The sequence below is a fragment of the Rhinolophus ferrumequinum genome, chromosome 12 (genome assembly GCF_004115265.2).
Source record: "Rhinolophus ferrumequinum isolate MPI-CBG mRhiFer1 chromosome 12, mRhiFer1_v1.p, whole genome shotgun sequence".
NCBI classification, from domain to species: Eukaryota; Metazoa; Chordata; class Mammalia; order Chiroptera; family Rhinolophidae; genus Rhinolophus; species Rhinolophus ferrumequinum.
The window spans coordinates 7,380,762-7,396,128 of NC_046295.1; the positions used below are offsets into that span (position 1 = coordinate 7,380,762).

General features: G+C 44.3%; 1 protein-coding gene across 14 annotated transcripts in view; it reads left to right on the top strand.

Annotated features, from left to right (window-relative positions):
* AOPEP (aminopeptidase O (putative)) overlaps positions 1-15,367 on the top strand; it is a 348,074-nt gene that overhangs the window by 246,524 nt on the left and 86,183 nt on the right. For 13 of the 14 annotated variants that reach the window (XR_004424616.1, XR_004424615.1, XR_004424614.1 and 10 more), the window contains one exon: positions 3,503-3,563. Coding sequence is in view for 11 of the 14 variants with exons in the window: in XM_033122522.1 (XP_032978413.1) it covers positions 3,503-3,563 (61 nt within the window). In the remaining 3 variants the exon portion in view is untranslated. Of the gene's footprint in view, positions 1-3,502; positions 3,564-4,118; positions 4,757-15,367 lie in introns of those variants that run through there. The other variant, XM_033122528.1, reaches the window with a different exon arrangement.

Here is a 15,367-nt window from a genome sequence, read left to right on the forward strand (position 1 = left end):
CAGGACCCCCCAGTTCCTTTCACATCTCATTCTATGTGCCCGCCCGGCTGGCCATTTCTCTGAGCGACCGCCTCTGCTCTCCTTGCCTTGCCTGTACTTCCTTCCGTTTCTACTGGTCCTGCCCCATTGTTCAGAATAACACAGCCTCCCTCCATGACAGTTCAAGCCTGCCTCCTTTAAGAAGCCTCCCCTAATGCAGCTCCCGTTGTCCTCCTTCCTGAAGCAGTCAGAGCCTCTTCCATACATGTAGGTCCCCACATCTCCCCACAGTCACGGGCAGCATTCTGACTTACGTCCTCTGTGCCCCTGTCAGACAGCCTGGCACTGGGGCTTCCCACGTCAGCCTTCCCCAGTCTGTCCTCTCCCTCCCTCCCTCCCTCCATTCCTTCTCTCCTTGCCTTGTGCCCAGTGGGTATCGACCGAGTGTTTGGCACATAGAGAAGCTTCTGCCTATCCTCAGTCTCTGGTGAAGACCGGGACCTCACTCTCACATTCCAGCACTCAATTCCCCAGCCCCTCCCCATGCCACCCCTAAAGAAGTGTCTTCAAGCTGTATCCCCAAAGGAAATTTATGTCTCTGTCCTCTTACGCACTCCTCCACGGGCATGCACAACAGCTGTTCACCATCTTTTGTGGAATCACTCGGAAATGGCTATGAAGTCACTCCCCAGACTTGTCTACTTCAGGATATTTAATCCCAGTGCCCTTGACCTCCCTCTTTGATCATCACTCCTACTCTTTTCTAAATTCTTTCTAAATTCTCCATCTTCCTCTGAAGTTGGGGAAGGCTTAAGACTCACGTTTTCCTAGAATGCCACAGCACAGTGAAGCTCAGGTCGGAGTCAGCCCCTTGCTAGGGCTCTCCTTAGTATCCCTTGAAGGACCGGTGACAGGAGCTTTTGGCCCTGGGGCTCCAGACACAGGAGTGTCCTGTCTGGCTGGAAAAGAAGCGAATGAATGGGCTGCTTAGGGAAAAGCACCAGTGAGGGAAGGGCAGAGAAGAAACGGGCCCTTGCCCCTAAATCAGGGCCGACACAGAGAAGGCCTACAGCCTCCCCAGCGGCTCGCGCCCCAGGGCAGGCACTTGACCCCCACAAGTGACCTGACCTTGGTTCTCCCTCCCCACCCCCTCTCCCGGACAAGGTGGGAATGTCTACATTCCTTTCAAACAAGAGCAGGGCTTCCATTGTCCTCAGTGGAAATTCTAAAATGTCTCTTACCTTCCAGCCTTACACTCTCCATCAGAAAACAACTTCACGACTCCTTGGGCACTTATCTAAAGTGGCCCCTTCAACCCCTTTCCTCCTCCTGGCAGAGCAGTGATGCCAACTAAGCGCATTTCCAGCGCCTCTCCCTGCTGCCAGCCAAGTGAATCCAGTCCGAGAAAGAATCATGATGTCGATGTGAGGGGCTCTGAGAGCTGCTTCCCCTCGTCCAGGCGCCCCCGCGTGTGTTCGCACACACTCACACACAGGCACGAGTGCACACACACACTGCCATACTCACTCCCACACTCGCACAGCTTATGGAGGGGGCTTGGCCATTTGCACTGAGTTTGGTGCTGTTAAATGACAACAGAGAAGCAGTGGGGACAGGCCCAGGGATGGTAGCACCTGACCTTTCATACGAGGCATGTCCTGCAGCCCCACTGAGTCTGGGAACCTGGACCAGCAGCCTCGGGGGTTTTACCACTGTGTTTCCCCGAAAATAAGATCTAGCTGGACCATCAGCTCTAATGCGTCTTTTGGGGCAAAAATTAATATAAGACTCGGTCTCATATTAAAATATTTTATAAAATATTATAAAATTATTTTATAAAATATTTTATATAACATAATGCAATATCATATAACAATATAATATGAGGTATAACATAATACCGGGTCTTATATTAATTTTTGCTCCAAAATTAGAGCATTAGAGCTGATGGTCCGACGAAGTTTTATTTTCGGGGAAACATGGATCTCCCCCAGATTCACTTCTGCCCTCTCCCTTCCTTAGCCTGATACCACAGGTGGGTATCATCTTGAAAATGAATCCAAAACACTTTCCCTGCTTAGTCCCTCTTTCCCCCTGTGTATTTTTTCTGTTTTGAAATAGCAGCAGTCACCTCTTTCAGCTGCCTTTGCTCTTGCCCTGGCCAGTGGAGACAAAATGCACCAGTGACATGCTTCTCCCTGGGGAAGAAAAGGAAGGGGACAGAGCAGTCAGCCCCTCCTCCCCAGTGTCCCTAGGCCTGTGGCTCCCCCCCGCCTGTCTCCCCGTGCCCGGCCACAGCACAGCCCACCTAGTGAAGGGAGCATTGGGCCTTCAGCACCTCAATTAACAAATGCAGACTGCACCCATCTTTTCACAACTTCTTTTACAATTCCAAAAGGAAAGAAGAGAAGTAATACTATACATAGAAAATGTAATATATAAAATGTAAAATAAAAAAGATACATATCTTAACAACTTGGGAATATCTCACTGGGAAAGGTGATTATTGTCTTAAAAAGAAATAATTTCTATTGCGTGAACAGTGAAATGTGTTTTCATTTATTCAAATAAGAAACGTCCATAAGGATCCTCTTTTATACCAATAACTGTTTCAAGTGCTGGGTTAGGAAGTGAGTAAAACAGGCATGGACCCTGATCCCAGAGAGCTTCGATCCAGTGAGGAGACAGTTAAAATCTAGTAACCAAACAAATCTCAGTCACAAACCGTGATGGATGCTATGGCACAGAGGACAGGGAGCATGGTGGATATGCCACACACAACCTGGAAGAGTGCTCAAGGAAGGCCTCTGTGAGCGGAGGTGCCGGGCGTGAGCAGGAGTTTTCTAGAAATGGGGGAGGAATTGCTTCAAACTTAAGGAAGACAGGAAGACACAACCTAAAGTCCTTTGACTCTAAATATACTGGATACTTGGTACATTTAAGGAGAATTCAAATCAGCAGGGCTTGAAACCAAAAGGATTTCAGCTGACTTTGGACCAGACGTAACAAGTAATCACAGTATTTCAAATAAAGCAGAATGTGGGCTTGCTGGAAAGCAGAGGACGTGGAAACCTCGCAAGTTCCGTTCATCTGAGCCTCTCTGTGCTCCAAGAGTGATTTGTATCGCTTTTGCTTGTCGTAGCTCATCGTCACCATAAAGTTCGAATTTCATTTGGATGCACTAAGTGCTGTAATGTTCAGGTTTCACTTGCGGCACCACTCTCAGGAAGCTGTCAGGCCTGGTGTGTCTTATGAACGTGACCTGTCCTCCCTGAGTTGGCTCCCAGCCAAAAAGTTTCTCTCAGAGCAGTAAAGCCACCTCTCGTGGTCTGCCTCGGATTCTTCGATTTCATCCTACTGACCAAAGACAAGCTGCACTGCTTAAACCTGGGACAGCAGTGCTCTGTCCAGAGAACAGGTATTTCTCTGGAAGGTCGATGCTGTGATGTGCCTAAATAGTTAGAGAGACCATTCTGTGTGCAGTGGTTTTAATCCTTTGCTTGTTATTGTTTTATTTTTAAAGGCTTGAGTTGTCTGTTGAAAGCATCTTCCAAGACTGGCTTGAGAGTTCCGGAATTCCACAGGTGAGCTCCAGATAACTGACTGCTTTAGGGGAGGCAGTGGAGAAGTAAAGCTTGCCACTTATTGTATCAATCATGACAATGATTTACTTACATATTTATAAATATGAAAATAATCATCATTCTGACTTGGAGTATCCCTGAATCAGGAGATGATGGTCTCCCGCCCCTTCTCAGCCGGCCGTCCGTCCTCTGCTTCAGGTGACCTGCTGTCGTAGGAAGACATGCTGCTCACCTCTGAACTGTGTGTAGATGAGCTCTTGCAAAGTGTAGTGTGTATTTTGGGTGTCATCACCAGGCCTCAATTTGGTGCTGCCAGTGGGTTTGCAGCTGGCCTCCAGCTCTGTTCTTTGGCTGCAGCCAGACAGTGAGCTGGCTGCCTGCAGCTTCCCTCTGACTTGTCCCACTCGTGCTTTTTCCATCATTTTCAGTGCGGCTACCCCTCGACTTCTGCATCCCTGCCTCAAGCTGGTGTCTCATCTGAATGAGCCATCTAGATTCATTGCTGCCTTAAGGACCTGTCCCTACTGAAGGTTTTACTCTCTCCCTCTCGTTCAGCTCCTGGGCAATTCTGAAGGAGAGACGGCCCCCCAGCCAGCGTGAGCTGGGAATCACCTGGCCTGGAGCCTCCTCTCCCTCCACATCCTGGGCCTGCTTCTTGGAGCCTAAAGGGCAGCCCTGACCCCTCACCATTCTGAGTGCTGTTCCTCACTAGAGCCTGTACCCTGGGAAGTTCCAGGATGGCGTCCTGAATGGGACTGCTCAAAGGACCCTGCAGGCCTGGAGCTTGTCTCGTTGTGCATCAGGGCTGCCCCCAGTGTAGCTGCAGACCCATCACAGCGGCTCTGCCTCTGGGAGTGGACTCCAATGGTGGTGAGAAACCTCCCTGGACCCAGGCGAGCAGCCCGTTAGCCTGCTCGTTTCTGGTTTCATGGCTAGTTATACGAGCTTCCCCTTGGGAGTGTCTAAATGTCAATGAATGTCTGTGAACCATGAAATTAAGGAACAGGAGGGGCTGTTCTCCATTACCTTTTCTTCCCTCTCCTCACATCTTTGTCTTGTTTTACCACACGGGACAATGTCGGCCACCAGCCACCATGAGCTCATTCCTAAGAAGGACGCGTTACCTTCAGTTCAGGAATGTGTGCCACCTGTTAAAAGTTATTTGTTTGGCCCGATTTTTCTGGGGGAAAAGAGAGAGAGAGAGAGAGAGAGAGAGAGAGAGAGAGAGAGAGAGAGAGAGAGAGAGAGAGAATAAAAGCCTCAGTCCTAAAAAGGCAAAACAGAGCAGGGGTAGGTAAGGCAGCTGCTGGTCTTGGGAGGCAGTGCTGTCAGCTCAGGTCTTAGAACTTCCTGTGACTTCTAAGATGGTGGCTCCCAAACCAGGATGCATGCCGCGTGCAAAAATCTCAGGGAAACAAGGTTTAGGGTCTGTCTGATCCTAAATAGCCAAGCCTTGCCCTTGTTTTAGATGGGGGTGGGGGCATCCCCATCTGTCTAGTGTTCCTAGGGCAGGCTGTTGCAAGGCTCCCAGACATTCTTAGGGTGGCCTGGAAGCTGGGAAGAGTTGGGAGCTCAGAGAACAGAATCCCGAATTTCCTGGCTCCAAACAACAGGGCCGCAGTGTTCAGTGGTAGCCCCGAGGGAAGAAAACAGAAAGAGTCCTTAATCAGTGCCCAGAAGCAGACGCACCCCACTCAGGCTGTAGCACTGGGGCTGACCCTCTCACTCCCAGGAGGCTCGTAATTTCCCCGAAGAGGCCCAGGCTTTGCCACCAGCAGGAGGCTTTTGCTTTTCATTAAAAGGGGGAGGGGGACGTGGAAGGGAGAGATTTGCCTCTGAGCCGTATGTTTCTTCCAAAGGTCTAGTTGCATTAGTGACAGCTTATAGTGTAGACAAGAATCTCTGCTATAAACTGACGAAACCTGCTGTCAAAACACAGCCAGGTGCAACGAGGCCAACCCGGCTATAAATTGTCTTTAAGACCCAACTGGTATTTCCTTGGGTGCTTAACTGTTCAGTAAAAACAACAGCCTCAGAGAGAAAAGACCCTGATTTAGTGCATATCTTTCCATTGGTGAATGATCAGATGGCATCTTTTCATCCCTTTACCCATTTTCTGCTGTTATTTATATCGTTGATGATGATTTACCTGCTCGCAGCCTTTTCACGCTCCTTGAGAGTTCCTTCTCGTTTCCACTTCAGTGAAAGGCTCTGCAAGAGCCGGGACCCTCTGGTTGCAGGAGCCTGGCGGTGAATGGGACACCTTGTTCTTTGTCTCCATCATTATAATATAAAGTTACTAGTGTGCTTGGCCTGGAATGACAACCAGAGCACTGAAATCACTCCGATGCTCTTTGTTCTCGTTAAAAATTTCTGTCCAGCAGTAATTGAAGTCATTCATGACAAAAGAGTCACGTTCTACTGGTGAAGTTTTCATTCCGCAGGTTACAGAGGCTTTTTGTCTTCTCTCAGGAAGGCTTGCCTTGTGGTTGGCCTCGATTTTCCTTTTTGGCCACATTGAATGGAAATCATTTTTTTAAAAAATGTGGAAATAGCTTCAGCAGCAATAAAAGTAAGCATGAGCCCCAAAGAAGTAAAAGAAATTAGATCCAAACCTCTTTAAAGAACACCCAATCCTATAACCTTTGGCTTTGCAAACAGACTCAAATTTGATTGTACCATCAGAATTATAGATTGTTTCCTTTCAGACTATTTTTCTGATTATAGAAGTATTACATATATATTTTTTGGAATATAAAAAAGCTTGTAATGAAATAAAAATGACCCAGAGATAACTTTTTAAATAAATCATTTCAGTCATTTTTCTGTATGAATATATAGTTTACCCTTTTCTTTGTCTCCCTTTTTAAAAATAAAAATAGTATGTTCTGTAGAGCAAGTTCAAGCAATGGCCCCTTCGATTGTACCCCCCAGAGATAATCTGTGCCTAACAGGTTGGTGTCATTCCTTCTACACATTTTCTGTGCTGTACAGCATATAGGTGCATATTCTTTTAAAACAAAATTGGAATTTTTATTATCTGAACTTAAAGTCTTTACTATCCGAACTATATGTCTTAAGTGGTGCTGGGAAAACTGGACAGATACATGCAAAATAATAATAATAATAATAATAATAATAATAATAATAATAATAATTGGAACATTTTCTTACACCACATACAAAAATAAACTCAAAATGGATTAAAGATTTAAGTGTAAGACCTGAAATCATAAAACTCCTAGAAGAAAACATAGGCAGTAAACTCTGCCATTGCTCTTAGCAATATATCTTATTGGATGTATCTCTTTGGGCAAGGGCAACAAAAGAAAAAATAAATAAATGGCACTATATCAAACTAAAGAGTTTTTCAACAGCAAAGGAAACCATCAACAAAACGAAAAGACAAGTTACTGAATGGTAGAAGATATTTGCCAATGACATATCCACTAAGGGTTTAATATCCAAAAAATATGAGGAATTCATACAACTTAACACCAAAAAAACAATCCAATTAAAAAAATGGGCAGAGGACCTGAACAGACATTTCTCCAAAGAGGACATACAGATAGATGGCCAATAGACATATGAAAAGATGTTCTACAAATCATCAGGAAAATGCAGATTAAAACCACAATGAGATATCACCTCCCACCTGTCAGAATGGCTATCATCAACAAATCAACAAATAACAAGTGTTCCCAGGGATGTGGAGAAAAGGGAACCTTTGTACACTGTTGGTGGGATTGCAGCCACTATGGAAAACAGTATGGGGGTTCCTCAAAAAATTAAAAATAAAGCTTCCATATGATCCAGCAATTTTTCTGGATATTTATCCCAAGAAAACATAAACTATTTTAAAAGATACCTCTGTGCTCATGCAGCATTATTTATAATAGCCAAGATATGGAAGCAACCTAAGTATCCATCAATAGATCAATGGATAAAGATTTGGTACATATATACGATAGAATATTACTGAGCCATAAAAAAGAATGAAATCTTGCCATTTGCAACTATATGGATGGACCTAGAGTATATTATGCGAAGTGAAATAAGTCAGACAGAAAAAGACAAATACCATGATTTCACTCATGCAAAATCTAAACAAATAAAACAAAAACTGAGGTTTGTTAGATGGGCGGGGGGGGGGGGCGGGTGAAGGGATTGAAGGGCAGTCGGTGACCACAGGATGGCCACGGGGTTTGAAAATTAATCTGGGGAATGTAATTTAGCGGTTACCAGAGGGTAAAGGGGTTGGGGGTGGGAGATGAGGGTAAGGGGGATCAAATATACGGTGATGGAAGGAGAACTGACTCTGGGTGGTGAACACACAATGTAATTTATAGATGTTGTGATATAGAATTGCACACCTGAAATCTATGTAATTTTAATAACAATTGTCACCCCAATAAATTTAAAAAAAAAAAACAATGATTAAAAAAAAATGAATTAACAAAACAGAACAGAAACAGACTCATAGATATAGAGAACAAGCTGATGGTTGCCAGAGGGGAAAGAGGTGGTGGGGGGATGGGAATAAAAAAAAAAGGTCCGCAGTTTACTTTGTTCCTTATCAGCTGTGTGACCCGCAGCAAATTTTAAAAAAAGCAACTATTAGACTTTTAAAAGTCACAGAAAAAGATTCAATTTCTTATACTTGTGTTGTCATAATTATTTTGCAAAAAAAAAAGGATTGTATTCCATTGTGTTCTAGATTATGATGGTTTTTGTATTTGCCTGATTACCCCAATGCTAACTAGCTGAAGAATGAACATATCTTTAGCATCTTGCCAATTTTAGAAGGGGGCAATTACAAGTCACTATACTCAGTCTGTATAAAGAAAGAGGAATCTTACATTTAATATTCTGCAGTAAATACCCATCCATGAAGGCAGACGCTGAAAGAACATTAGGAGGTGAAAATCAACTGCACTGCATGGGGCTTTACTGTGTGACTTCCACTACAATTAATGGGTGTTTGGTGACCAGGTCCCTGTGTGTCACTGACTCTCATATGTGCTCCTGAGGGCCAGACAAAACCAGAGTGATTCAGGAACTTCCTAAGATCTCAGAGTTAGAGCTCATCTTCAAAAAATAAATGAAAGCAAAACACAAAGTTAAAAAAAAAAAAAAGGCAGTTTCCCATATCCCTTGATGTAATTCAAGGGCAATAATTTTTAGCAGCTGCATAGCTGTCTAATGAATAGTACCATAATTTGATTTACTCAGACCTGTCTCCCGCCACTGTTGGAATAGTAAACATCATTTCTAAGAAAGTTGCCCTTTCTGCTAATTTGACAGTTCTATAAATAGATTTTGATTTCTTTTCATCTCTGCCCAAAGATCTCCACCGCCCCAGCCTATATGTACATATATTCCAATCTTCTTTTAAAACTTTTATATGCAAATACATTAGAAATAACTTTTTCCCGTCCAACCTTTCTTCTGTACTTCCTTATTTTCGTTTTTACAGAACTCTCTCCTTCCTTTCTTTGATTTCCTGCCCACATTGCGAAGTCCTGATATCCTTATGTACATATTTATTAATTTTCTTTCCTTTCCTAGGCCTCCCCCATATTTTCATTATATTTTGCTTGGAATAGAGCAGTAGCTGGTTGGTCTTTTAGACATCAAGCTGTCCCCGTTTTCCATCATCATCCACATCAATGTAAGTGAATCTTGCACAAACACAGCTCAGATCCATCCTTCCCAGAAACTTTTTCCCCATTAGCAATGCATTTTGAACAAACTCTTTGGCCTGCTGTTTCAGGCTATCGGCAGAACTGCCCCAGGCTACCTATTTAAACTTTGTTTGCTACCACTCCTTGGCATATGCCCAACTGTAATTACCAGTCTCCAAATATTTGTGAGCTTTACCACCACCTTCTTTGGTGTGTGCTCTTTTCTCCCCTTGGGATGCTTTCCTCTCTCTGGATTTAGCAAGTATCTTAACTTGTCTTATATTGTTACCGTTTGTATGTATCTCATACCTCCCCTGCCCCACCAGGTAAACAAGGGTGTTTGACGCATCCTGTATTACCTGCTGTGGTGTACATGGTAGATGCTCCAGGGCTCACTGTCCGGTATGGTGGCCACCAGCCACGTGTGGTTATTAAGCACTTGAAAAATAATCTAGTGCACCTGGAGAGCTGAATATTTAATTTAATCTAAATTTAAATTTAAAATCTAATAATCCAGTTATTGTTTGGAGAAACTTAGTTATGTGAATGAACCCACCTTTTCAATTGTAAATTTTATAAAATCAAAATATAGACCAAGCATTTATGTTTAAAATTTCGCATCCAAATTGAGATGGATTGTGAACACACTCAGATTTAGAGGATTTAGTACGAAAAAAGGTAATATATCTCATTAATCATTTTTTAAATATTGCCTACATGTTGAAATAATAATATTTTGGATACATTATAACCCAATATATATCCCATAAAATATATTATTAAAATTAACTTTAGCTGCTATGTCTTACTTTTGTAACATAGCAGCTAGAAAATTTTGAATGACAAGTTTGGCTTCCATATATTCCTAGTGAACGGTGCTGCTCTAAAGCTATTAGCTGATTTAAATTCTGAGTGCATGATGCCTTAAAATCCCCCACCTAATAGGCACCGTTGAAGTCATCTGTATATTTTTCAAATGTATGGATAAAGATAGAGTTGGCCAGACCACAGATGCCCTTCAGTCTGCTGTGACCTCGCAGATGATCGAAATCCATGGATGGGAGAGCTTGTTCACAGAAGTCACTAGGAAGGGTACGAATGAATTACCAGCCTCAGTTTGGCTCTTAATTTCAACTCCCAGGCGACCTGTTTCCCAAAGTACTAACAAGTAGCACACTGATGCCGTGACTGTCCCAGCCCTTCTGTGGCTCCTTCTATTCTGGAGGAAATGCTTAGCAGCCATTAAATGGCAAAATCACAGGCAGCAAGTGGCAGTGCCAAGGATAGAGAAGACGGGGAACAGCCGGTCGGTCCCATACAGTGTCCTGGAAATAGGCAAGAATCAGCTCAAGCTCTCAGACTCGCTCCTGAATCCCAGAATTTAGAACAGCAGGTTATTGTGTCATCTTGGAAAATGCCACTTCTTTCCAAGCCAACACTTGCCAGTTGCCAAAGGCCACACAAGCACATGATGGAAAACTTTTAAGTCTTGCAGGGAAAATGCAGTAGTCACAAAATTGAGGAAACTTGATATGATGTAAGAGACTTTCTGTCAGTTGGAACTCTTAGCACCGAAAAAGCCAGGTGGTGTATTAGGAGAGTAACTTGTAGACTTCTTTTGCTATATATTACTTAATATTACCAACATAATTCTAAAGCCCGTTAGAATACTCACTCTCAGTAGTGGCTATAAGAATTCTACATGTAATGGTCATTCAAGAAAACTGAGAATAGTTATTTTGCAAATTCCAGAGAAATTGTATTTTTCAAATTATATGTGCTGTGAGTGTCTTAGTTCTTTTATATCAATCATAGCAGAAGCCGTAATGTGCTGTGCTTTGGGGCTCCTGATAATTTTGCTGTCATTTCTTGTCCATGGTTGGACTTACATTTTCTAAGTGACTGAACATTTTGTCAGGGATCCTCAGCGGTACACTGACTAGGTTCTCTGGACTTCCTTAGAGGAGGCCCTGCAATGTCGATGTGTCACCAATGCACCTGGCCCTTCCCACAAACTCAAAGGGATACACTGCTTGGCAGTCACAAGGGACAGGGTCCGTCCTCCCAGAGAGAAGTAGGTAACTGCGGGTCTGTGCTGGGCGTTGTGTATTATTGGGGGCATCTTGTTTGACACTGTCCAGATGTATTGGCACTATGATGAAACAGGAGACATTTTCCTTTGGGGCCCCAAATGAAAACTCTGCGTTCTTTCTTCTGTTCTCTGCCTTCCAAAACCTGATTTCCAGAAAGAATTTGAATCTTATTCATAGTAGTCTAAGACGAGACTCCTAGCAAATAATGAGGATGAAAAGTGTTTCCTCTCCCTTGAAAATTTTCTTTGTAGCTGTAGAGAGAAATCCAGTATTTGCTTGGTTGTTCTGCCTTTTAGAACAGAAGGAAAAGGAAGCAGGAGTCGCTACCTTTGAAAAGTCTCTTCAGTTCAGTCCCGTTGATGGAGACAGTTGGTAGTGGCCTGTGCACACGTGGGTTTTAATAAAGAGACAAGGCTGAGTACTTGCCAGAAGCATAGCTTTACAGGCTCGGGTTAGAGGCCCTGGGGGTCACTTACTCCAGTTATGCCGAGTCCTGGACGCTCTTTAAAACTACACATCCTGGTTGTAGCTCACACCTGCTACGTAGGGCTAGGACCCATATTCTGTCAAAAGAAGTTTCCTTCTTTTCTGAGTACACAATCTAAACAGAGTCCTTCGATTTTATACTCTTCCTGAGAAATCCAGGTATTTGGCTTTCTGGTTTAGTTTCCAAGCGTTGTGCTGGGCAGTGAAGGGGCATGCAAAGCCCTGCCCCTGAGTGCATGGCCTGTAGGGGTGTCCACAGACCAACCTCTGTTCACCCTGTGCACAGGGGGCCTCTGCCTGGACTTGGGACCTGGGTAGAGGTCAACTTCCTATATTTGCTGTGCTGGGCGAGCCAGAGACTGACTGCATAGAAGACAACATTCTTGCAGGCCGGGAACCTGGCTGCACCCCACTCGGTCACAAGTCAGCCAGCTCATTGTGCAGGGGAGGCAGTGTTACTGTCCTCAAGATGCACAGTCCGGTGGGCGATGTTTGGACATACAGTGTCATCCGTTTTTCAGATTCGCACATACTGTGCGCCCACAGAGAGAATCACTTAAGTAAGGACACTGTAGATCTCATAAAAAGCGATACCATTTAATAGGCTCTTGTTGGAACGGTGCTTTATTTATTTTGTAGAGAGAGATCTTCAGAAAGATCTCAACGTGCCCTCAAAGAATTAGGACACGGATAGTTTCGGATTGTAAACCTTTATGTCAATAGAAAAACATCTGATTCTACTTTTTAAGAAGAACTTCACCCATTCTTCCTTTTACTAGGCTGACGACATACTCTGGGAGTCTTTTCATCAAAGGCAGATTGCTCTTTGTCGGCATTAAGCTCTTGCCACGCCCTGGGGGCGCCCTGAGCCCCAGCGGTGCAGCGCGTCGTGCACATGCGCGCAAGCGCAGGCCCGCTGGGCTCTGACACTGCACAGGGTCACTTCGTCTGCTGCTGTTCAGGTCTGCACCCCAGGCTCTGGCAGCGGCTCCGACCGTGGGCGTGCAAGGTCTTCGGGGGGCCTGCCGCCACCTTCTCCGCCAGAGCCCCTGCTGACAAGGAGCGCTGTCCGGGACACTTGGCTGCTTCTAGAACACTGGCTTCTTTTTTTGTAGAGAGCCATTATGTCGAACAAAATAGGCGTATAATACATTTATTATCTGCGTGTATATATTTCTTGGGTGTGGCCGCTATTGCTTCATGGTTAAGTGTTAGTCTTTTCTGGTGTTGAACAACTTCCGGTCTGCTTTAGAATCCTAAGTAGGGGCAAGTCTTGGAGAAGAGCTCGTCTTTCCAGCCATGGGGGGTGCTGCACCCTAGGACAGGTGGGCTGATCTGCCCAAGCTCGTCACCTTAGTAGTGGCAGAGCTGGGCTCTGATCCAGGACACCCGTCCTCAGCACGTCCGACTAAGGCATTTTGTGTTTTTAGCAGGGTTGCTTTTAATCCAAATCTGCTTGGTCTCATCCTTGCCTCAGTTTTTTATAAGAGCTATGAAGAGATAATAAATAAATACAGCAGAGAGCTCTGAGCAGTGATGATTTTTAATCTAATCAGTAACTGCTCTTTTTCCTGAAACTGTTCTCTAATGGACAAAAATGGGCTTTGTGCATACAGTAATGTAAACCTCACTTTCCAGGGTTTTTCATGAATATGTGTCATGGGTATACAAGCCCCTCTTCCATTTAGATATTTCTAAATGGTAGCCCTGTGTATCTGACTGTATATTTTGCATAGGAAATACTGGACTTTATTGCATCAGAGAGCTGGTAAACACATCAGCTGGTGTGAATGAAAGTGAGTGAGTGTCGAGATTAGTGTAGGTCTTTCCTTTAGAAAGACACAACCGTTCCTCTCTTGAGATGGAAACTAAATTAGATAATAAATACCAGGTCAGCAAAACAACAAAGGAGAAAAAGCCATTGGTTGAACCAAAAAGTGTCTATGTACCTTCTAAAGCATTTAAGGGATGTTTCCCATATCCCCTTATTTGCTTTTGGAAGCAAACTCCAACTAGAGTCCCTGGTTTTGCCCTCATTTTGTCCCCTCTGCTGAAACAGAGCAGGAGAGTGTCAGGGGCACCCTGCAGTGTCGGACAGCCAGCAAGTGTATCCCAGGTCAGGGTAACAGTCAGTGACTGTCAAACTGCCCAAGTCCAAATGTGAGTTTAAAAAGGGCAGCATTCGTGTCACACACGTATCTCTGTCTGGCAGCTGTCCACAATTTATTGGCACTTGGTAAAGAGTGTGTACAGCTCCCTCAGTAGAAGACCCCATCTTTCCAGGTCGGTCTTCCAGCGTGGGCCTTTAGGAGCTCAGTGTTTTCTTCCTCTCATCCTGTCTAGTTATAACCAGCGCCATCACACTCTCAGTGGGGTGCAGACAACTTGATGCAGAAAGTGCAAGGTTGCATTATTTTGAAATTAATGAGCAAGAGTGGAGGCTGGGTGGAGGAGGAGAAGCCATTGCGTTCTACCCACTTTGTTGTCTTCACAGAGCAAAGTGTAGTGAAGTGTTGCTTTGTGGGCTTAATCCTGTATTGGATGAAGGAAGAATTGATGAAGAATAGATGCAGCTTTGGAGGCAGCCCCACAGCAAGCTGTGTGACCATGGGCGAGCCGCTGGCCTTCTCTGAGTCCTCATGCCTTGGGGAGTGAGGGAGCTGGCCTGGGTGAAGGCCAGACCCACTTTGCACCTCACATCACTGCATCCCTACGTCACTACGTGCCAGCCTGGTACCTCGCTGAGGCCCGAGCGCCAGGTGCTGGTTGCCTCTGAGGGGAGGAAGGTCGGGATGTACTTTCCCTCTAAGTGCCTTCCATTCCTCCTGTTGAATTATCCTCAGACTGAAAACTTGAATTGTCCTCAGACTGAAAACTTGCCCTTAGTTTGTAGTGATACTGGGTGAGTTTTCATATGTGTCATCCTGAGTTGTATTTTATAAATGTACACTAACAAGAAACTCTGTGCATTTCTTTTCTCTCCTACTGGAAAATTGCTATTTGAAAGATTATTGGGAGAAATCTTAAGTCATAATCAATCTGCCAGAGCATTTATGCTGGTTGACCGTTGAAAAATAGGCTCGCTTGTAATTTAAATCAGTTATTCACAGATATTAACCTGTTTGACCAACAGGAGATGAAAAAGCTTTTTCCAGGGTTGTTAACGTCTTGAAATTCCTTCAAATTAATAAGCATTGCAGGTGACTTTTACCTTGGACAGTGGCAACCATTACATCTAGGATACATTTGGAGACATAAAAATAAGTCAGTACTCATTTATGTCTGCTGCCTAACTGACCTCGGGGAAAGTAGTCCGGTCTACTTTCCTTTTTGAAGGAGGGGAAAACACGGGGGCCAAATGCTCCAGAAGGAGAACCTCATTTTTTATGCTGCTTTTATATTTAAATCATTAGAGTATTTGCCACTTTAAAAAATGAAAACAAGCAGAGCCAGTAATGAAATGTTTATGAGAAATTGCTACAGTGGTCACAGCACAGATTGCTGCAGACTGGTGCTCCTTATCCTGAGAAAGTAGGACCTA